Source organism: Nannobrachium achirus (genome assembly GCF_963921795.1).
Source record: "Nannobrachium achirus genome assembly, chromosome: 23".
Classification (NCBI taxonomy): domain Eukaryota; kingdom Metazoa; phylum Chordata; class Actinopteri; order Myctophiformes; family Myctophidae; genus Nannobrachium; species Nannobrachium achirus.
Window position 1 is genome coordinate 20,862,517 of NC_137830.1, and position 24,968 is coordinate 20,887,484.

Sequence of the window (24,968 nt, forward strand, 5' to 3'; positions counted from 1 at the left end):
TGTCTTGCACTTTTGGACACATTTGGCAAAAAATAGGTTTCTTTGTGAGTGAGGGAACAGAGAGGGAGGGGGTTGTGATTGATTGTTCATCAACCTGTCTTTGTCTCACCAGCAGACTGTAATGACCAACCCTGCTTCCTGCTAGTTTGCCCCTGGGCTCAGAGGGGAAATGCCACTCTCTGTCTCTCTCTTTGTGTGCCAAACTCACACTCTCTCACTCTCTCTCTCTGTCTCTCTCTCTCTCTCTCTCTCTCTCTCTCTCTCTCTCTCTCTGTCTGTCTGTGCTCTGTCTGTTTGTCTGGTGGTCTGTCTGGCGGTCTCTCTCTCTCTCTGGCCGTGTCCATCTCTGCTGCCTTCTCTTCTCTTTCCCTGTGTCTCACTCTTTGTCTGGCTCCGTTCATCTCTTGTCATCTCTCTCTCTCTCTCTCTCTCTCTCTCTCTCTCTCTCTCTCTCTCTCTCTCTCACTCACTCACTCACTCACTCACTCACTCACTCACTCACTCACTCACTCACTCACTCACTCACTCACTCACTCACTCACTCACTCACTCACTCACTCACTCACTCACACACACACACACACACACACACTTAATATATCGGTCTGCTCATCATTATCAACCAATACATTATTTGTGTACAAAAGGATCCCTATGTTGCACTACTCTAACAATGCATTAGTTGCGTGTAGACAGGTCAGTGGCAGGACATCAACATTGTTTTTTGTGCTCATGTCCTCCAGTGAACAAATACACTTGGAAATCGTGATTTATAGTCATAGGCCTATACAAAATAATATATAATAATTATAACCATCCATATCACACAAACCCAATCTGGTATCCCTGTTTTGGCCATGTCCTCCATGACATTTAAAAAAGTAGCATACCTACGTATAAGCTCACAACCCATTACATCGTGCCGCGTTGTGTGAGCTTGTATATTGGCTATTTTCGCTGTACACCGTATACATCGAACTATGTCGTGTTTAACAAGCAAATACGTGGTAAAGATCGAACTATGTCGAGTATGTCGTGTTTAACAAGCAAATACGTGGTAAAGATCCATGGTTTAGGCTAGTGCAGCTAAAACAAACAAACATGTACCGTACCTTCCAGGGAATATTGGATTTGGGGGGGTGGGGGACACATGTACATCTGTCTCCTTGTAGGCTTCCCTGGCTGTCTCTCTTTCTCTCTGTAATCTCTCTTTAACCACCCGTGCTTTATCATATCTATCAGTACCATTCTGACCCTCTCCACTTCCCCTTTTCTCTCTTTTGTTAGGAAACTGTGTGTGTGTGTGTGTGTGTGTGTGTGTGTGTGTGTGTGTGTGTGTGTGTGTGTGTGTGTGTGTGTGTGTGTGTGTGTGTGTGTGTGTGTGTGTGTGTGTGTGTGTGTGTGTGTGTGTGTGTGTGTGTGTGTGTGTGTGCGCGCGCACGCGCGCAAGAGGTACAGTATTGTGTCTGTGTCCTGTTTTAAAAGCCTGAGTGTTGCCATGGTAACTGTTGTTAAGCAAAGGAAAATCAATCTCGACCCCAGAGATAGAGATGTGAATGCGTTTTGCATTATGAGGTTTTCCACCTTACAGTGACGTTATGTGACTTCTCTTATGGCAGGAAGCCACGCTGTGTTCACTCCTCACCGCTTCCTGTAAGGAGGAGGCATCCTCTCCTTTCAGAGGATTCATTTCCATAGAACCTTCCTTCCTCGTAGAAGACCCCCGGTGGTGGAAAGTAACTAAACACACAATGCGTCACGCTGCAACGCATTGTGAGCTTTGGAGGTCTGCTATTTTCGATATTTTCTCCATTGACTTTAATTTAAAAAAATGAAACTTTTCCCAAATATGGAGATGGCTGACATCATAGATGTCTGACATCATAGACTTTTCAAGATATGGGCTTAACTCTTTCCCAGTCTCCGCTAAAATGGCTTGTCCTCAGATTAGCCGGGAATTTTTATTATTGTATTATGATCTAGAGTGCATTCATTCATTCAGGCCATCGGCACATCTTCACATCCCACGTGTCTCTTTTTGTTTTGTTTTCGTCGGTTAATGTTTACTTACCCAGCGAAGATTCTAGCTCCCCATTGGAATAAAGTGGCGATTTGGCGGAGCCTTCCCCCCCCCCCGGGAAGCTTCGCGTGCGCGTTTCGTGCACGTCAATGTGGTCACAATCAATGATCTCGGTATGTACCGTAACTCCAAGCATTTTCGTTTCAATCGGCTCCGTCAATGTTGCTAAGCTAGTGGCTGCTGTGTGTACAGACAAGTCCATGACAAAAAAACACCCATCCCCCTCTGGGCCCTCCCCCCTCCTCCTCGCACGCAGATGGGGTGTGCCGATACTTGGGTAAGCCGGTCTGGTGATAAAAAAGGTGTGCCGATATTTTTTTTTTAATCATTATCATTTATTGCGTTTTTAATCACCTAGTGCGTATATGTGCGACCAGGCTGGGCCAGTCTTGCGCAATAATGCGTATATGTGCGTTCAGGCTGAGAAAGAGTTGACAGGGATCAGGGATCTCCACATATGGGCATAAAAGGGACAAGGACTGACACAGAGATCTCCATGTATGGCCATTAATTTATTAGGGAATTAATAATTAAGACAACATTAATTTGCTAAATTCGTGTCATGGCAACCACACTTGCAATTTCCAATTGCATCTTTCTAGTTATTGGCCGAGTTTCCCAAAGGGTTATGATGAAATCACACATGGTCGTAGAGACCAAGCCCCGACCGTCATGTTCCCGTGTTTACATGGGTTCGGGCAGAACGACTTAATTAGCCCCCTACAACTACACCAACATTCAGATTTCACAAAGTGCTTAATAAGGTCTCACTCCTGTCTAAATACAGTACGGCATTCTATAATTACCCGTATCCTCTGTGTTCTTTAATAAGAAGCCTTTTTATCCGGTCGCGTCCTGTTTTCCCATGTATTTCCTGGCATTCCCCATGCGCACCAACCCCATTGAGATAAACAGACAGTGATCAAAAACTATATACTGGACTGTTTTTGATGGCACACAGATCAAATAAGACTGCGAGCCACACTTTTATAATTCTCTGTGGTTTAAATGTCCAAAATAAAACAGCCCAACTCTTCACAGGGACATTCACATGTTCGAGGAGTACTTCTCCTGGAGCCTGTGTCCAACTTTATATTTAGCTCCCCCTGGGCTGTTTCGATCCCATCACTCGGACGGATATCTGCGTCAGCACTCTTGATCCCATGACCTGGAGGAGCGGCTGTGTTGTAATTGGATAGTTGGTTGTCAAAACAACTGCCGGTGTGTGTTGCATGCGGTTGTATTGGTTGTAGGTGTGGCCAACTGTGGTTTTTGCGCCACCAGAACGACTGGCAGCCATAATTGACTTAAAAGGCATCTGTTGAAATAACCAGGGACATCTGCAGTCTGAGACCCGCTCTGTTTTATATCTTGATTGCCTCTTCCGCTTTTAGCCCGGTGCGGTGAATACGTTGAGTCAATAGAGTACACTCGGTCCATTCATGGGAAACTACACATGCATCACACACACTGTCCTTACATAATATCCCCTCAGTTCATAGGCAGGTCACAGCACTGTAAGAGGATCACAATCATTTCTTTTTTTTTCTTTTTTAAACAATGTGTTTATTTTGTTTTTCATTCTTTTTTTTAAAGACATACAAGACAAGTTATACATACACTCAGACAAAACAAAAATACAGTACAACATACAAAAGAAAACAAAATATCTGACACTAACACGACACATAAGAATACTAAATTATGTTTCACTGTAAAATCCAGAGTGTTCATTTGGATCTCAGAGGAACTCTCAAGAGCTAAACACTCACAATTTTAAATTGCAAAATGATGGGCATCAACTGGATGTCTTCACGGCTCCAAAATGATCAACCTAAACCTAATGGACCCGGGAAAGTTGTTCCGAGATCTGATTGGTTCTGGCGGGTGGAGGGGGGCGGGGTGTAGTTAAGTGACATTAAGATGAGACTGTATGTTAAGTAGATAATTAAGGCTACAATTGTGTGTTCCTGCGGCGATGAATTGGCCTATAACGTAGGCGTGTGGCTCTTGAAATTGAATATAAATGAATTAACAAAGAAAACCTTTTGGCACAGATTTGTTATAAGTGCATTTGTTTTTACAAGTACCCAATGATTTAAAAACAAAAGCATTATATCAGTTGATCCATCCCTACTGTGTACCTTTTCTCCACTCTGACTCAACTCACTGGCACGCAGCTCCACTCTCGCCCCCTTACTTCGTGCTGCAACAATCTGATCCCAGGTCAGCCGAATCATCACTGAAATAAAATTGCACAACAGTTCATGCATTTGAACTGTTTACTTATACTGTAAAATGTATTTGTGTTATGTAATGCAATTTATTTCTGTGTGGACCCCAGGAATGTAGCTGATGGGGATCTAAATAAACAATACATGAACAATAAACTATTTCTCTTGATCAATGCTGATCACAGCTCTTTTCGGATCCACTCAGGTACATATCGTTGTTGTCGGGTGGAAACCTTGTGTATCCAAAACCTTTCGTTTTGTATTTATCATTTTAAAAACTATTTAAAATAGTGAAAACAGCCGATCGACAAGCACACAACGCTTCGCACCGTGAGGCATTGTGTGCTTGTAGATCGGTTATTTTCACTACTTTTGTGCGACAGTCTTGTATGATGAAGGGCTTTAATTTAGGAAGAAACATACAAATTTGAAATTTGGAGATGCGAGGTTTCTGCCAAACAGTGACGATATAATGATAAACAGAACATGGTAATAGAACAGGACCCGACTTAGACCAAACAGACCACAATAAAGCATGGACCCAAACCCGACTCAGGTCTTTCTTGGGTATTATCTCAGGTTTTCGGTTTTGTAGGACTTAGCATCAACCATGTACATACAGTAGTGTGTGTGTGGGGGGGGGGTGCTGTGTAGGGGGGTGCATGTGCGGTTATCTGTTTACACATATACTTGACGTGCGTGCGTGCGTGCGTGCGTGCGTGCGTGCGTACGTGCGTGCGTGCGTTCGTGCGTAGACTGCGTACGTGCGTGCGTGCGTGCGCCTGCACACAAACAAACCTCTATGTCCTTGTGTACTATTCTGTCTCAGTGTATATTGTATGTTTTGGGTGTCCTTGTCTATGTGGCATATTTTTTTGTGTTTCCTTGTGCTGTAATAACTTTGTACTGTATGTCCTCTCTCACTGGCTCAGTGTGAAGGATAATAGTAAACACCTGCCACACGGAAAACATCTTTTTTTTCCTACTGAAAGTCTCATTACAGCAACACACACTATCAAAGCAGCAATACTGCTTAACCACTTCCAAGTCATACTGTGTATCATTCATTTTAGCCTTTTTTTGGCAACACCTCTTGTAGCTCTAGGGTTACCAACCGTCCCGTAAAATACGGGATCGTCCCTTTTTTGGAAACTAAAAGACGTGTCCCGTATTGAACTGAAACGGGACGCTCTTTGTCCCGTATTTTAAGGTTGGGGGATAAATATGAATGACGGGATGATTTAATTGAGAAATGACAGCGATTCTGCCTGTCAGAGAGCTTCCACTTCCACTCTGCTCTCCTCTGAGACGACAAGTGCTGCATCCCATTGCTGTGAGAGGCGCTGCGCTGTTTGTAAGCAGCTGATTGGCTTATTAACACAGTGTTGCTAAGACACAGTCTCCGCCCCCTACACACTCCCTTCCCAAGCATGGGCTGTAGGTTCACTCCACAAGTTGCCTGCGAGAGACGATACGAGTGCGTGCGAGCGACCATACGACAGTGCTCGGCTCAGAACATTGTTTAATGTCTTAAAAAAAAACGTGTGCCAGAAGATTGTGTACAAACATATTAGACATGAATATGATAGGTGATAGGCTAAACAAAAAGGTGAAAAAGCAGGCAAGCAACAGAAAATAAGCCATGGATATTGGTATTCCTGGGAACACTACAGTAATCTTGTCTGCCAACTAAAGCGACCCCAGACAGGCTGGTATGTGAAATAAGCATGTGTTGATTTTGTTTTTAAAATGGTTATTGCTGTATGCCAATATGATTAAACTAGTGTTGGGTAACCAGAGAGTGGGCACATTAGGACCAGGTAGACCTAGGCGATATGTTTTGGAAAATTGAGAGAAATACAATATAGGACTACACTACATGATTTTAAGGTAATAGGTTAGCTGGCCCAAAGACACCCGAATTAATATTGTGAAAGGAAAAATATAATTTAATAGAGGAAAATACCCGTTTTAGCCAATTTATAACCAAAAATATCAGATTTTTCGCCCCAAAGACACCCGAATTAATATTGTGAAAGGAAAAATATGATTTAATATAGGAAAATACCCGTTTTAGCCAACTTTATAAACGAAAATATCCGATTTTTCGGCGCCGCCTATGGCGGCGCATGTCTCCTTAGAAAGTGTCCCGTATTTGAAACTCTGGGAGTTGGCAACCCTATGTAGCTCTGTTGTCATTACAGTGTTTGTCTATACCAGGGGTCTTCAACATTTTGAGGCCAAGCACCCCTTAGTTGAGAGAGAGATGAAGCAGGGACCCACCACAACCTTATCATAGATTCCATATAGTTTGACAGCACAATCATCAGTGTATTTTGGATTCATGTCAATTTGGGTTTGCAGATATTTAACCACTTGAACTGGCGTCAACACTTAATAAACTTGACCTTTCACTCTCTACTTAGTCTGCTCTTTTTCCCCTCTACACCAAACCTATGCCGAAAATAGCAGATCTACAGATCTGATCTGATTTTGCTGTCAAACAATGAGCTTGTAGATTTGCTATTTTTGGCTAAAGTTCTCAGAATATGGACACTAGGGTTCAAGTGTTTAAAACAAAAGTTTCTATCACACAAAGATTTGGAGGACCCCCTGCAGTAACTCTGAGGACTCCCTAGGGGGTCCGGACCCCCTGTTGAAGACCCTTGGTCTATACCGAAATACAGATCAAAAAGAATGCCTTGGTCTTAGCACCTGAGGATGTTTTGGAGACAGTATTTATTAACACTAAAATACATAGTTGTAAATGAATAAATCTCTGGTACATTTCCGGCACCTAGATCATTTTGGTGCGAGTCATGGGGGGCAGACACTAGCAAATAAAAACTGTTTAATAGTGTTTCTCAACTTGCTTAAGATTGGTAATTTGCACCAATTTCTTTCTGTCAAAAGTTACATTCAATTGATGTTCTTTTTTTAATGCATTTTAAATCAGTGATTGATTTGAAATATCTGGTAGAAAATAGTTCCCTAAAAAACAGATTGATTTACTGCTGAAATTCAAACAACCATTTCTTATTAACCACAGAATGGGTTTCAGCCAATGTTGACTAAATTATTCAGGTACATTGGTGACATTTAATGATTATGAAATGCAAGCACAATTGTGTGTGTACAATATATGGCCGAAGCTGATAATATTTAGCATAAACCTGACAGTATATTCTTTGGTATATGACAGCTTGATTGCTGAGGGCATAGTTTCGTCATTTCACCTAAGAGAACAATCACATCTCTCCATGCCCTGATCTGGACCCCTGTCACCCCTGGTCAGTGTCTGCAGGGGGACACGGGTCCTGCTGACCTGGCCTGACAGCTTGACAGACGGATTGGATGTAGCGTGGTGACAGATATGTCACATTCTGATGTGCTGGGACAGTGGACAAAGCTGAGAAGGAGACACGGGCGTATAGTTTTTTTGGGTGGTATTCAATCTAAGCCTAGTGGGGACTCGTGGTGACAGTACCTGTCACACCCCCTCCCGCCCCCTCCACCTCCCCCCAGTTGCTTTGCAGGTTGATGGATATGCAGTGATCACTGGAGTGTTGTCTAGCCTTGGTAGGGAGGTCAGAATTGAACAGATCTGAGGGAGAAATGGTAGTCGGTTTAGCTGATGTTTGATATATATCCACTGTACGTCATGTTATAAAGGTCAGCTTTCAAGACTGATATTAAATCAATGCAAGAGAAAAACACAGAAAGAAGTGCAGGAGGTTCATTCGTAATTGACAGATGCAAGGTCACTGCCGTACGTGTTGTGTACAGCGAGCATCGAGTGACAGTCAGAATTTGGTCCGAATTTATTGAGAGGATAGACCCTTGAGATTCAGCATCTCATTTTAGATGGGATGCTGCATACACATAAGTAAGACATTGCATACAAAACAAATTCACATACTGTAAGTAAAACATTACATACAATACAAATACACATACTGTAAGTAAAACATTATATACAGTACAAAAACACACAATACATACATGTACAGGTACAGTTGGCTTGCTCAAAATCTCCCACCCACACCCCCATTACTAATTTTAAACAAAAGAGAATGGAGAATACAGTACTTTGACCTGTATCAAAGTTAGACATACATGTAAATACAAGCAGTATTAAAAGCATGAACAGGTTGTTTCTAGATATGAAGGGAAGGGAAGTCCTGAAGCCCGGATCATAGTCGGGTCCGCAGTGGAAGGCTTTACACCGCGGTGTAGTCTTTTCGAGTCTTTTTGAGTCATGAAACTACAACGTTACATCATTCCTCACGGTGGAGAGCTTTCCACCGTGAGTCCCAACACATCTCTCTGTTTTTACTATCAGACAGGCAGGCTCTACACCCCGTTCACTGATTGGTCGACCTGAACCGGTCTAGACGGGGTAAAGGACTTCACCGTGGGCCGTGACTATGATGGCCTGCATTTATTTTCTGACTTGAGGTGGAAAGCTTTCCACCTCAAATTTGCGGTGGATAGGTCTCCACCGTAGACTCTGATCCGGGCTTAAAGCGGCCAAGAGAGGTGATAGACTCTGAGAGTGTACAAATGGCTAACAGGCTATTTGGTTCCATTTGTACACCCTCAGAGTTACATACACATAAGGGTCCATTTGGAACTCTCTTGGAATTCTACCAATTTTCGGCATCTATGACATTAGTGACAGATTTAAATAAATTCTACTCAATAATTGAGAGCTGATTTTATTCAAACAAAATGGAGTAAAATGCAATTAATAATTCATTATAGGGGCTTCTCCCCTATAAGTAAAACTTACATTATTTCTGCATATTTGAAATTACTCAAAAATACTATTGCATTCTACTCAATGATTAGCACCTTATTTTGTTCAAAGAAAATTTAGTAAAATATAATACATTAATAGTTGAATTCAGCTCTCTTTTATTGTAAACTGCACATAGTCCTTTTTAATGTGTGTAATTTACTCTATTTATTTACTAAATATTAATTCCCTCCAGTCCCACTTTTTACAGTGTAAGCAGAAACTTGGGCGTGGCGGCCTGGACCATTGGAGTTTAATAGTCCAGTAATGTGACTAGGTGCCAATAATATGACCTTAGAAGTGCTCTGCTTGTATTCATTGTGGATGCATTTCTGCTCCTGTCCCCCTGCAGGAGAGATGAGGAACGACCTCTATATGACCCTGGAGAAAGGAGAGTTCGAGAAGGGCGGGAAGAGCGTGGCGCGCAACGTGGAAATCACCGTCTACGTGCTGGATGCGGACGGACTGCTTCTCAAGGTAAAGAAACCTATCACTTCTGTCACACCCTGTCCTTCAGCAAGCCTGACAAAAAGAAAAAAGAGACGCACGCTCCTTTACTGATAATGTTAAGAAGTCTCTTCCTGTTTTATCATTCAGTGTCGCTCTAGAAAAATAGACACTTTTTGCTTATCTGGAATACAGTGAAATATATATACGACTTTCTTTAAACCATAAATGATCTGCAGAAGCAGGTAACAGAGTATTTCTACATTGCATTACTCTTTTCTTTCTCCTCCCTCTTCTCTCTCCCTGTCTTTCTCCATCTCTCTCCAGAGCTGCATGGCGGCGGGCTCCGGGGAGCCCGGGGCGGACCAGTACCACTCCCTGGTCCTCTACCACAACAACAGCCCGCGCTGGGCCGAACAGATCAAGCTGCCCATCCCCGTGGACGTGTTCCGCGGCTCACACGTGCGCTTCGAGTTCCGACACTGCTCCAGTAAGTTCTGCGTGGTCGCTTTGGTGCATGTGTGGGTGTGACTTGGATGGGTGTGACCAGAGCCTTGTACAGAGAGTTCTGTCAACGCGGGGTCAGAAACGGCACCGGTCACGTGGTGCATGTAACTCGAAATGTCACTTTTCCCTCATACACTCCAATGCATTCTGTAAACTTCCGGGTTCAGCGGTTTGTCACTATTCGACAATAGATGTGTATGTGGTAGACCTGACCCCATGAAGTGAACGTAAGTGGCATGACTCTCTGTGAATACAAGGCTCTGGGTGTGACATGGTGTGGAAGATGAGTGCGCGTGGGACGTGGTTGGGTGTTAGGCTTTAGTTATGGTTTGTTGTTTGCTGTTGTCTATTTTGGCAATGACATGATCAGGCTTAATTGGTTAGGTTTTTTGCGTCAATGTTTATGTGCGTGCGTGCGTGCGTTCGCAGGAGGTGAGGGAGAAACAGAGAGAGGGGTGAGGGTGAGGGAATGCTTGAGTGAGCATGTTTGTGTTTCCATAATTAGACAAGTTTGTCCACCTTCAAACCTCCTAATGAGACCAAACACAGATTGTAGCATAGATCAGTGGTTCTCAACCTGTGGGTTGAGCATGTAGATCTGCTATTTTCACAATAGAACCGTGTTATACAAAATGTAATGGCTCAACTCTTAGTGCTCGTCAGGGTGGGGGGGTCCCCAGTTAAAATATGATTATTTTGGGGGTCGCGGCCAGAAAAGGTTGTAGGGGTGTACAGGGGTGTGCGCAGTATCCGAGAGATTGAATGTAGGAGTCTCAGAAGTAATGTTGGAGTGCCCTTTGGGCAGATCTTTTGCCCATATATGGTGTTCCATGTTGGAGTGCCCATTGGGCAGATCTTTATGCCCATACATGGTGTTCCGTGTCCAGGCCAGTCTGTGATGTCAGTACTATGATGTCAGAGTATGACGTGATGTCAGCATGCAGACAGACGGTTACCATGGCGGTGAAACTGTGTAGTATCAGTGATGTTGCAGATGGTCAGACAGACATTCGCTAAATTTATAGTTAGATTATTAGATTAACACTCACAGGGGGGGGGGGGGGGGTCCTTATGATAGACATGTGGTCACACCGAAGCCCTTAAATGAGTTAGAGGGAAATTATGTTTAAAAACTGTTATCTTCTGACTTTATTTCTTAAACTTGCACTGTTATTGCACTTGTTCTGCTGTGTCAGTGCTGTTAATTTGACTTTCGGGAGTTTCTTGAGCTGCCGGCGCAAATGGAGCGAGCCTTTCGGGACTCGCCTTACACTCTGGACAGTAGTGAAAACAGGGCTGTTATGTTCATTATCGTTTTGTCACTCGGTTATGAAAAGCAGCGCTGCACAAAAAAAAGAACAGATCTTACAATGATTTATTGGCCCAAATAAACCCGCTAGCTCGACTGTGATAATGTTTAGTCTGTTTTTTCTCTCTCTCCCTGTTAAGACCCAGAAGGAGACTTATAAAATGGAACGTTATTAGACTGCAGGAAAATGTGAAGGTAAAAGCCATCGAGTGAGCCCGAGGGGAGCAACACAATGCTCGCACAAAATGCAGAGTGTTCAATTTTGTAATGGTGTTTTTCCATCCTTGTAAGTCTATTGTAAGCTAAGTATAATTTCATATGAGCTACTTACAAAGTTCTGTATCACTGAACAGATATTATACCACAGTTAGTTCCGAGCTCGCGTTTAGATTGGTTGAGAGGCCAATATTCCACAATACAGCGCTTATTTACCTCACCTATAGCAACAGTGGCCCCTACCATTTTTTCTCCCCACTCTTTTTGCTTTCTAATCATAAATATTATTGATCAAACTGTGGTTTAATCGCAATAATACACTTGAGATACCATGAATATTGACACCGGTGGGATCTATGATAGGAGGCTGAAAACCAGCGCCTCACAGTATAGCTCTCCCTCTTGTTTATTGTTGTTTAAATGAAAGTAAAACTTTTAAGCAGATTCAACAGTTAAACTAAAACATTTCAATATCCCTCCAATACTTTAAGGACAGCCTAGTTTGAAAGCCTGGCAGTGTACGCAATATAATCATAATATACACAGAAACATGCAAGGCACAGCAGAAATATGGTGCAGAAAAATACCAAAGGGGTTTACACTGCTAAGAGGAGTAACGTTATGACACAACCGCCTCTTCCAATCCGTACATTTCTTTTGGGAGGTGCATGTCCAACCTACAGTATGAGAGAAGTGACAATCAGTGTTCCGCTTGTAATGGTTTAGGTACCGTAAGTGAGGAAAGGGAGACCTTTGTTAGTCCCCACAGGGGAAACTCAGTTTCAGCTCCACTGATGGCTGTTCAGGCGGTCATGATAAGCGCTTGGGGGGGAGCAGTTAGGGGTCAAGTGTCTTGCTACGGGACAGCCGTAGCCCTAGCCGCGTCTGGGACTCGGGCATGGGACCTTCTATTTCTCAGACATGTCTCTACCCATTCAGCTATGGTATTCAGTTTCCCTGTGTTGTGTTTTTTGGCTGTAACAGCGTCCCTGTGTTGTGTGTTTTTGACAGCAAAAGACAAAGGAGAGAAGAAGCTGTTTGGATATTCCTTCGTCCCTCTCATGCAGGAGGATGGCCGGACGCTTCCTGACGGGACCCATGAGCTCATCATACACAAGGTAACACCTGCTAAAGGTCAACACTACTACACTACGCTATAATGCAATGCAATATAACATGTATCCACTGTTGGGTAGAAGCCTTATTTCAACTTTGTATTATTAACTGCCAGGGACGTAAAATGACGAGAGTGCTTACATAACCCTCCGCTTACATAACCCTCCGTGCCAAAGACGTAGTTTGACGAGAGTCCACTAGAGGGTGCTGTTCACCAAGGCATGCAGTCCGACTTGGTCTCTGCCTGTTCTACAGCACTGCAGGTGTTGTCAATGATCCTGTGTGTGTGTGTGTGTGTGTGTGTGTGTGTGTGTGTGTGTGTGTGTGTGTGTGTGTGTGTGTGTGTGTGTGTGTGTGTGTGTGTGTGTGTGTGTGTGTGTGTGTGTGTGTGTGTGTGTGTGTGTGTGTGTGTGGACACACTCACCATTGACTCTCAATAATTCATTTTGTAAAAAAATGCAGGCTGCATTAAACATGATGTAACTTTACCTAATGATTATCGAAACTGGACAATTTTCCCCCCTGATTCTATGACATCAATGTGCACCTTTTTTGGTCGGATTTGATAGATTTTTTTTATTATACTGTATATTTTTTCAAAAGTAATTAAAAACCTGGCAGAGAGAGGTTAGTTGGCATTAACTCATTGACCACCTATGACTAGTTTGACGAGTTATTTAAGTGTGTCCACTGCGCCTATGACGAGTGACGAGCTGTCAATATATTTTAATCGCTATAAAACAATTAAAGTATGATTGCCGATCCGCCATTATTTCTTCTCTATAGAGCCGCACTATCCACTGAAACCGGATACGGATGTTCACAGAACGGAAACAGAGGGCGGGACAACAACCCTCTGTATCCTGTCTCTGAACGCATTCACTTCCTTGTTACGCAACAACAGCGTGCATGCAGACACGATCGTTATGGACTATGGAGGGCTGTTGTTTTTTTGTTGCTTACCACGGCATGATCGTAGAGCGAACGCGATCCGAGAACCGTCTTGCACGATGTGCACACACGCGCCCACGTTAAAGGTATACAAAATGCCGACAGTTAGAAGGGACATTAGAAGGGGGTTCAAAATGGCAGTAAATTAGTTTAATTCCCCTTACCATTGTACAAATAACTGCAAAAAAAGAAAAACTGACAAATTCAAGCTCAAATGTTTGCTGCTTTTTGAAATACTTTGAAAGGTGCAATAATACATTGGATCCAATTTCCTGAAAAGTAACAGTTTTGGACATACAGTACGGTAAAAGACGACAGTAACAATATACAAATGTGTCCTCAGAATATCTTTTGCTTGCCCCGGCGACCACCGTTGCTGGAGACATTATGTTTATGAGTTATCTCTCCGTCTGTCTGTCCGTCCCAACTGAGATATACAGTATACACTACAGTAAGCATCATAACATGTTACGTGCTGCAATGTGCAGCATAGCATAATAGGCACCTTTGCAGTGTTGTTACAATGTAATTACAGCGTAGGTGATTGCAGCTATGGTTGACTGCCTCTGGCAGAGTGCAGCCTACACAGTATTTTGAGGCGCTGTTGAACAAGTGCAACGCCTAGAAGCAGGGACGTGCTGGCCATTGGGAAAAGCGGGACAACTCCCGAATGGCCGGTTCATTCCTGGCCGGTCCAGGTCGGCCATTAGGAAAAAAAATAAAAATAAAATGTCGGTCCATTTTGGGGGCTGGGCGGCCAACAAAGTAAATCGTCACTGAAACCTTGTATCTCCAAGTTTCACATTTATACATTTTTTCGCAAAGCAAAGCCCTGCTTCATCATACAAGGACGCCGCACAAAAGTAGTGAAAACAGCAGATCTACAAGCACACAACGCCTCGCAGTGTGAGGCGTTGTGTGCTTGTAGATCGGCTGTTTTCACTAGTTTAAATCATTTTTAAAATGATAAATACAAAACAAACGGTTTTGGACATACAAGGTTTCCACCCGACAACGACGAAATATAACTCATGTAATTGGCCCACTGGCTTGGCCTCACTTTGTCACAAATCTTTGAGTAGCAGCAGCGATATACAGAGAGATCTCTCTCTATAGCGCGCATTGAGGGGCTCTCCAACTCTTTTTCCCGGGCTGAATCAGGGGCCCAGCACGTCCCTGCAGCCTACACAGTATTTTGAGGCGCTGTTGAACAAGTGCAATGCCTAGAAGCCAAAACAAAAGACAAAATTCCCGTAAGCTTCATAAATCTCTGCCCACAGACTGCATCTCGGCGGCACCAGGTGACTCATCGTCACGCTTGACCCACAGTCGTGTGTAACAGAATTGAGACACTGTAAAGGACAGGTTTACATTTTTAACCACTCAAAACACTTAAACCCTGTTTAGAAAATAACAAAAATAAGAACTCACATCGCATCACAATGCAACACATTGTGAGGTAATTTAAAGGACAACTTTGTTTTTTTCGTGGGTTCATGTTTTGGATTGTAATTAGAAAAGATGAGTGTTATTTTTTTCTTCTTTTCATTTACTGCTTTCTATCGTTTTAGCCATTTTAGCAATGTTGATTTCACTGGGTGGGGGCATGTGAGCATTGCAGTGGGCGTGGTTTACTGGTGCCACAAAAAGATCTCCCGTTCATTTCCTCATAGACTTTCACAAAAAGATGTATAACAATTATGTTAAACCTAGAACCAAAGCCATCCAGGATGTCAGTGAATCATGACCATGAAACCTTTGTTTCTGTGTAAAGAACATTTTGAAAGTCGCTAAACAAAGGGTATTTATTAAATGTAGTATATCAAATAATTAAATATAAAAAATGTGTTTTTATATAGAATTAAAGGTTTTATGGTCATGATTCACTGAGATCCAGGATGGTTTGGTTTTAGGTTTAACATAATTGTTATAAATAAATATTTTTGTAAAAGTCCAAAACCAGGGAAATCCCCACTGTCAGGTGAAAAGAAGCAACTTGGACTACTCATGCATAGAAGGAGGCATGAGGTCAGTCCGTTGTCTCCCCAGGCGCGGCAGAGGGAGAGCAGAGCCCAGGATTACATAGGCAATTGGCACTGGGTTACAAAATTGTGGGATAAAAATTATAAAGAGAAAAAAGTCTATGGGGAAAATGAATGGGAGATTTTTAGTGGCACCAGTAAACCACTTCGGCTGCGATGCTCTATAGACACAATAAGCCGGCAATTTCTTTACTATTTACAGTAGAATAGAATAGAATAGCATCTTGGGAATGAGAAGCGGGAGGTAAACAATGAGTCTACTACCATTACTGTGTGTAGTAGAGTCATCGTTCATTCACACTGAGCACTATAACAAGTTGGCACCAAAGTAGGGATGCGGCGATACGATATATATATATCGCATATCTGCGTGATATGAGCCTATAAACGTATATCGGATCATATCGTAATTCAGCTAAAACATCCGATAGAACGCTCCGATATAAGCACTCCATTCCAGGAGTCTGCTCCACGGTCACCCACAAGTCAACGACCGCAGCAGCAGTACAACAGAGTGAACTCTGAAAGAAAGCAAAGCCAGCAGACCCAACAGCAGCACAGTGCAAAACTAGCAAAAAAGACGCGATCACACGCTCGTTCCCAAGACCAACAACAAACGTTGCCAGAGACGCCGATGCAGAGCTATCGAGTTAGCGTTAGCAGCTACAGCTTAACCACTGGAGTGTGTGTGTGTGTGTGTGTGTGTGTGTGTGTGTGTGTGTGTGTGTGTGTGTGTGTGTGTGTGTCTGTGTCTGTGTCTGTGTCTGTGTGTGTGTGTGTGTGTGTGTGTGTGTGTGTGTGTGTGTGTGTGTGTGCTTCATGTGTAGCAGGGGCCAGGGGGCGGGAAAAAAAAGACGTCATAAGGTAAAGGGAGCAGATTTACAAGCTCTCAACATGTCATGCTGCAAGGAGTGGTGGCTTGTAGATCGTCTATTTTCATAAAGATTGTAAAACTAGTGGAACAATTATAAACAAATACCCTTTTTTAACATTCCAGAGTACAAAATCAGAAATAAATAGTACATTTATAAATGTGTGCTGCCTGCTCGATATCAGACATCATAGAAAGACTTAAAATGATGTGCTATATCGTATCGGTCCATATCGGAATCGTATCGAATTAGATACTTTCATATCATATATCGTATCGAAGATGAAAAATCTATATCGCAGCATCTCTACACCAAAGGTTTTTTTTATTTCATTTTTGCAAAATGAGTTCAGCAGTTTGAAAGCGGTTAGAGTGTCTGTCCAGAGAATCAGCCATGGGGTGCGTTCGGAAATGCGCACCCCGAGCGCACTCACGTATTAGTTTGCATTGGCCAGTGCGGTCAGTGCTATATTCCCGAACGCACCCATGATGAGTCGTTTAAATAAGGGAGGGAGCTGTGTTCGTTCACAGTGGCAGGCAATACGATGACACTCAAGAGGTTCTCATGCAGACCCTCGTACATCGTAGCAATCGCGTAATTCACTTTGAGGTCTGAATAAATACATAACAATAGCGACGTGGGAAATTTACAGTCGTCCTGTTAACGTTATTTACCGTCTGTCACAGGATGACAAACAACACACATGAGTCAGTGGGCCGACAGGCCGCTTGAGCTTATGTAAATCTACACAGTAAAACCTGCAGTGTTCATTTTACTCTAAGAGTGTACAAATATATAGTCTCAGAGTTACACATTTTATTTTAAGCTTTATCTTTAAGCCAATTTGCTATGTGTTTGCGCACGTGTGCACTGTGTGTGTGCCTGCACGTATGTGCGTGACAGTTTATACTTCTCACCCCACTACACACATACACATGCCCTGTACACGTTCTCACTGTTTCCACAATTTCCAAATGTACAGTATGGCTCATGGCTTCTGTAGCGAGCGTATAATAAATAGCGTATGGTTTCATTTCCACTTTGACTGATTGCCACTGTGTTGCATCACACTGAAGTTTACTTCTGCTATGTGGAATATATTTTCATGTGTGCCAGTTGTCAGGTTGTGGTTGTATTTGTTGCACATTATGCAGCCAGAAGCACACCAAGACCTGTTCTTAATCCACCCTGCATCATAAGCAATGCTATTATCTAGCCTAGGTATAAAATAGATAATGGTTTATAATATTATAAATTATACCTGCAAAGTAACTAGTAACTTAAGTTTTCAAATAAATGTAAAGGAGTAAAAGTACAATATTTGGATTTGAAATGTAGTTGAGTAGAAGTAAAAGTATTTGAAATCGGAAATACTCAAGTAAAGTACAAATACTTCTATTGATTACTCACACCATGAGTCTTTGAGTGTTCAATATCATGTTTTTTGTTGCATTTCCAAGACTATAATTTGATTGCAAGAAATGTACCCGGGTCCCCATCCGGAATCAATGGGGGTACATTTACTATAATCAAATCTTTGTCTTATGAATGCGACAAAAACCAAACCAATATTATTGTCGAACTCAACTCTCTGTGGCGTGAGTAATCTATAGGAAAAAGAAATCATTTTGGGGGTGAACTACTCCTTTAAGGACAGTATTTAAGTTTTAATTTTACACCACTGCTTGTTAAGTATTTTTCTCCCCCCAAGTGATGTCTCTACAGATGCTTTAGAATGCCTCTACCTTTGCCCTCATTCAGTACACCAGAAGCCATGAATATGCTAATGTGGCACCCGTCCACGACCCCATTCACGCAATAAATAATAGTCACCCAATTTTTCTCCACCCGAAAGATGTCCCGACAGGAGATTTAGAATACCTTATCTTTACCCAGTACAGTAGCATGCTAAGATCTATTAATATGCTAATGTTGCAATCCCAATCATGTAATAATCAATAAGAAGAAGAAAAATAATCAGTTCTACATGATTGAGCCCCTAGAATTTGAGAACACCTGAACAGAAACACAGATTGACACCAAATGACTCATACATAATAACGACAGGGTAACAAATCATTTTAAAGGCTGGAAATGCAACTAATGTGAACAAATGGTACCTTTGTTATACAGTAGTTTACTTACTTACTTACTTAGGCCTTTAAATAGGCCAATTGATTAAACTCCTCCATCCATTCATATTGAGACGTTTTGTCTTCAGAGTGTGTGACCTCTCCAGTTCCCTTTCCTCCTGATTCGAGTTTCTATTGTTTCGTGCTTGGTGGGATCCCACAAGCTGGCATTTGTGATGGTGTTTTTGCCAGTAAATTCTAAAAAGGAGTCGGAGGCAATGGTTGAAGAATGTGCGTTGGGTGTGTTGGTGGTTGTCTTTCAGATTTCAGATCCTGTTATTGTTTGTCATTTTCATAAACAATAACTATGTCATAATCATTTTGGATGTAAATCTGACGTAATGAGTGGAAGTAGACTAGTGTTATCTTGCTGCTGCTTGACCGCACTGCTCTACCAACATAGGAGCACGTATGTCATCCATATACACATGTTATATTTAAGGCTTCCAGAGCATTGAAGACATACATACACAGTATGGTTTTGAATGCTAGACCTTAAAATGTACATTTATAGTTGGTGCCACTATTGTACCAAGTACAGTTAATGGTAGTTAGGACAGTGGTGGGCAACTTTGATGATGGAGAGGGCCACTATACTGTACTTCCAAACTCATTCCAGAGGGCCAAAACCTCTTATCTCTTGACCTTTTTTTTATCATAATTAATGCCCTACTTCGTCATTCTCTGTCACACAAAAGTAGCAAAAATAGCAGATTTAGTTAGTCATTAAACTACTAATATAGACTGAAGTAATTAAAGCGGGTCATGTTTGCATGATCCCACATAAATAATATATAAGTATTCTGATATACCTGCTGCGGGCCGCATTAAGTGAAGGTGGGGGACGCATATGGCCCCCGGGCCGTCAGTTGCCCACGGATGCGTTAGGTCCTTCGATGTAAATAAGACCGTAAAAGGACTTATTTGGGGTGTTAATTCCTTTTAGGCAGGGTGTTTAACTGTACTTGTACTGTAGGCCTACTACATTTTTTTGTATTGACTATACTTAGGGTTTGTACTGTTCTGATATCGTTGTCTAGATCAGTGGTTCTCAACCTGTGGGTCGGGACCCCCAGGTGATGATTTTGGGGGGTCCCCAGATGATAGCTTAATGTGAAACATTGTTTTCTCACAGTAAACAAACCAACATAAAGTTTAAGTGTATGGAGGGTATCTGCACATTTCTAAAGAGATAATTTAAGGACGTTTTAATTCATCTAAAATGACAAATTAAACATTGGCCAAATTGTCAATAGCCGATCTACATGCTCACACCGCCTCTTAGTGCTTGTCAGTTAAAATATGATTATTTGGGGGGTCGCGGTCTGAAAAGGTTGAGAACCACTGGTCTAGATATTCTGTAGTACCCCCTAGCTGTCGCCTTACCTTTAACACTGTGGATTTTACTGCATGATAGAGTGCACAGGTATTCACACGGCATCAAGGCCATTACAAAATCAAGTGCTACCAAAGCACGTCTTATTTTGCTCTGCTCCATGGCGGATGCCAGATTCGGTCCTTACCAACCCCATACCTGCGCCTAGCCTGATTTCAAGACTCTACGCTGGAGCTTAAGAGTCTGAGCCTGAGCCATTGTGTTGAGATTTCAAAGGGGAGGGGATTTAAAATTTGAAATTCCCAATCACAAGCGATCTGGTGGGAGGGTTGTGTTTGACTTTTGCACACAAAACAATCCCTCCTCCCCCTCCCCTCAATGACATGCACCCAACAGGTCAGTGTCTTTGATGTTTCACTGATTAGAGAGAATCACTAACGAGCTACTCGACACTTGTATGGCTCAATCAATGCCTGCAGTTCGGAGTCCTTTTGAAGTTCAAAGGGAGCAATTAAGAACTCTGGTGAGCCACGCAGCCACCCCTCCCTCCACTGTTTCTGTAGATTTTTTTCCGTCTTGCTTTGAATCCATTGGTCGGTTCGCCAAGATACGGCTTTGAACCGAATCAAGAGACTCGTCATATGACATATCCAGACCAAGAGATGCAGTTCACTCAGAGAGTGGGCGGGTCTATTGGCTGGAGCCAGGCTAACCTGCGCCTGCCAGTTTTCGAGGACAGCTTGTTGGAAGCCTGTCACAGTCCTGTGTGTTCCCATTGATGAGAGGAGAGGGCCCCTGCTAATGCCAGATGGACGTTGTGCAGAGACGCTCAATGAAGTTGGCATGGCCTAGTTTCCCCTCAAGAACCAAAATAGGCACAGAGGAATCAGTTCAAACAGTGTGGGAAACGGCCTCAGCCGTGCATTATAGAACCACAATTAATCAAACCGGAAAGCAAATGAAGTATCAATGTACAATTTTGGGGAGATCGGTGTGAAAGTGGTGTGTTTATATAAAACATTTTAAAAAAGTGCTCAGAAGGGAAAGGTGTAGGTTCCTATCACTATGCATGTCCTTCTGGCGAATTGCTTGCAGAAGATGATGAGAAAAAGCATTGTCCACCTGAATTAGCATTCATTGAAGAATTACAATATTGAGCAAATCATATTTTATCAATATCATGCAGCCCTGCTACTTTATGAGATTGGCAATTGTAATCCCCATTAAACCAACTGTAAGCCCTTTTTCCTGCTGTTCCTAATTGTTAATACAACTGCATTGAATGATACTAGTGCAATGCCTGTTCGGAATATGCAGTCGCTCCGAGTGGGGCGGTTCTGAAGAACCACCGATCGAAAAGACTTCACAATCGACACTGCACTTCCGCAGCAATACACTACAAGTGTGAAGTGGATTGGCTGAGCTGAGCGGCTCGCTCGTTTGGAGAACCACGTCATCTGATGAACTTCAGACTCGACACTGCTCTCACTTGGGTCCTCAGGGACAGCATTGCACATCCGTAAAAGCCCTGTTCACATGTAGGCTACACAGGACTGTAGTTCTTGACAGACTGTCAGTAGCCTTTTTCAAGATGACAGCATTTTAACGTGGACACTGGACAGAGATCTTTTTCTAAACATGCTCGTGCAGATTGGATTTTACAAAGTAGGAAAAATAAGTGTAAAAAACACCTGTGTACATGTGGACTTACCAGTACAGCCATACAGAGACACCTGGAAAACGCTGCACTTGTTGACAACAGCTCTACAGTCAAATATTGAACTCACAGCACTTTGATGGCAACTCATGGCGACATGGCACATGCAATTTACGATTACAGTTTAGGCATTTAGCAGATGCTTTTAATCCAAAGTGACTTATAATAAGCAGGTAATACATCAATATAATAAGCAAGATAATATGTCAGTATATCAACAACAATACAACAAATGCAAAGGAATATCAATCTAGAAAAAACAATAACATAGGTAGACCACGCACCTAATCAGTAAAAAGACTTTTCTAAAACCTAAAAATGCTATCTAGCTTCATGTGTGGTCATCGAGGGAAGGGGAGTGTTACAGTAGTGCTATGGGTTTAGGTGGAGTCTGAAGAGGTGAGCCTTCAGTCCACGGCGGAAGCTAAGGAGTGAGTCTGTAGTTCTAAGTGCAACTAGGGAGTTTATTCCACAGGAGTGGATTTTTGTCCTGGGGTTTTTAGCGAGGGTTCTGTCGGCATCCCTGTGTTGGCTGATCTGAGTGAACAGGTGGGGTTGTAGGGGTTGATCGGTTTTTGGAGGTATGGAGGAGCCGTACCTTTGGCTGCTTTGAAGGTCAGTATCAGTGTTTTGTATTCAGTGCGGACCGCAACATAACATTACCATGATCACAACGTGCCAACTCACCTGCGGTATACTCTCTCTCTCTATCTCTCTCTCTCTCTCTCTCTCTCTCTCTCTCTCTCTCTCTCTCTGCAGTGTGAGGAGAATGCCAACCTGGCGGACTGTTCGCGCTACCTCAAGCAGCCCTCCTCCAAGGCCAACAATCAGAGTTTGAAGGGAACGAAGGAGTCCTTCTGGATCACCAGCTTCCTCTGTTCCACCAAACTCACACAGAACGGTAGGTTAATAGTGGTTCGATAAGAGTGCCAGCATATGTTGGCCCAAATAGTCAACCATGGACAGTAGGTTTCAGACCTGACTATAGAGCAGTGGTTCTCAAAGTGTGGTCCGAGAACCGCCCTTGGATTGATCGATTAAATACTTTATTGTATTTTACTTATTTTTTTTAACATAATTTGTCAAAAATCTATAAAAATATTGAAAGAAAAAATGTATTCCTTCATAAAATGATTAAATCTCAGCACCCACACCCTAGGTGGGGTTGGCGATAGGGCCTTTCTGTGGTGAGTTTGCATGTTCTCCCCGTGTCTCCTTGGGCATAGGCCCTCACACAAAAACATGCAGTAGTCCTGGTTTCTATACTACCTCCCCCAGCCAGCCGGGTGCTCCCCAATGTCCCCTGGCGCGGCAGGGGGAGAGCGGAAACCAGGACTACAGGTTAGGTAGTCACCGGGTGAGAAAAATGGGTTGCAAAAAACGTGGGATAAAAAACATTAAAAAATAAATAAATAAAAAGATTAAATCAAAGAATGGTAGATTCTGTATCTATCTATAAATGCGACAAATCTCTGTCTGTCTGCGTGTGTGTCTGTATGTAATCCGCGTATCTCGAGAACCGTTCGTCCCACCGGCTTCAGACCCTACAGAGATCTCCATATATGGGCATAAAATGGACGCAGAGAGACAGATAACTCCATATATGGGCATAAATGGACACAGGCAAACAGATGGTCAAAACCGGTCCTACAGAGATCTCCATATACAGTATGGGCATAAAATGGACGTAGACAGACAGGTATCTCCATATATGGGCATAAATGGACACACGCAAACAGATGAGATGAGATGAGATGACAACAGGTATAATGGGGTTTGCATTAAAGGGCCGGGCATTCATTCCCTATTTACATTGTTCCCGAGTTGGCCAGGGCGCCGACTAGATGCTCGAAGGGCGGCCGAGCTTCTAGTATCCCTAATCAAAGAACCAGCTTACTGTACATTTCAAGCACTTATCTGACAGGTTGTACTTGAAACAACCTGTCAACCTTGTACTGCTATATTAAGGTGAGGAAAATGTTTTAGTAACATTTTCCGCAGTGGTGGGCCAATTAAAAATAATAATAAAATGAATTCACTGGCCATTGTGCTGCTAATTTAACCAACTACTTTCATGAAGTGCAGCAGAGCCAATATTGGCAGCCAACTAATTGTTAGCTTCTCGCTTAAAGGCTAATTTCATCATACACTTGGCTACTTGGATATTTGCTAGACTGAGCGCAGTCTGTTGTAAGAGCATTAGGGTATGTTTCTCTAAAAGTAGTCATCTGCAATATGTGAGAAAATTAGTGTTGTTGGGCTTTTAAGGAAAAGTGTGAGCACCCGGCGCGCGCATGCACGCACAAGACAGGCTGGCGGTTCAGTGAGTCTTCTGGGACAGCTTTAGGAATGAAGTTCCTGGTGTATGGCTGTTGTTTTATTCATACTGTTGTTTGGGGACTCTACCTCAGCAAAATGACTTTCTTTAACTGCATCCTGCTGCACTCGGAAATGTCACCATTGCTTTGTAGTTGGCACTGTTAGTGTTGGTTTGCAAATGAAGGGAGTGGGGATGTTTTTGTCTCGTACACCGGCTCACGTCCTCATACTTCTGTTTTTAGTTTTTGTTTTATTTGTTTGCCGTTTATGTTCTCCTATCAGTCTGCATCGCTCAACTTGTTCCTCTGTAAGACTTCATTGTGACATCTTGATTTAGTTTACTGTCTGAATTTCTCTATCTCTCTCTCTCTCGCTCTCTCTCTCTCTCTCTCTCTCTCTCTCTCTCTCTCTCTCTCTCTCTCTTTCTCTCTCTCTCTCTGTCAGGTGACATGTTGGACCTGTTAAAGTGGAGGGCCCATCCAGAGAGAATTAACGACAGCCTGTCCAAGCTGAAGGAAATCGATGGCTCAGAGATAGTCAAGGTAGGTTGCATGCGCATGCTGTAACACACACTTTGATTTGATTCCAGATAACATTATAAATCCAGTTGGTACGGAAAACAAAGTAGCCTATGTTGACCACTTTCAAACAAGCGTCTCTATTTTGGGCATGTTATAACGGTGTTTCTCAGACTTTTTCATGTCAAAGACCCCAAATTGACGCTTAATAGCCTGCAGACCACCATTAGAAAAGATATGCCGGCGACCCCCAATACAGAAGATTTTTTCGGCTCTAGCAGTGATTCTCAACCATTTTAATTTCAAGGTCCCCCAGTTTGACATGCATTATTAGGCTACGGACCCCCATTTAATGTTATTTTTTATCTCTGAGA

At 42.7% G+C, this 24,968-nt stretch overlaps 1 protein-coding gene across 2 annotated transcripts in view; it reads left to right on the top strand.

Annotated features, from left to right (window-relative positions):
• The window catches only part of dock4b (dedicator of cytokinesis 4b), a gene marked incomplete at both ends in the record, with an annotated part of 311,706 nt that overhangs the window by 169,114 nt on the left and 117,624 nt on the right, over positions 1-24,968 (top strand). For both annotated transcript variants that reach the window (XM_080753915.1, XM_080753916.1), the window contains 5 exons: positions 9,465-9,589; positions 9,887-10,049; positions 12,603-12,709; positions 22,517-22,658; positions 24,521-24,618. In XM_080753915.1, coding sequence (XP_080610041.1) covers positions 9,465-9,589; positions 9,887-10,049; positions 12,603-12,709; positions 22,517-22,658; positions 24,521-24,618 — 635 coding nt within the window. The remainder of the gene's footprint in view (positions 1-9,464; positions 9,590-9,886; positions 10,050-12,602; positions 12,710-22,516; positions 22,659-24,520; positions 24,619-24,968) is intronic.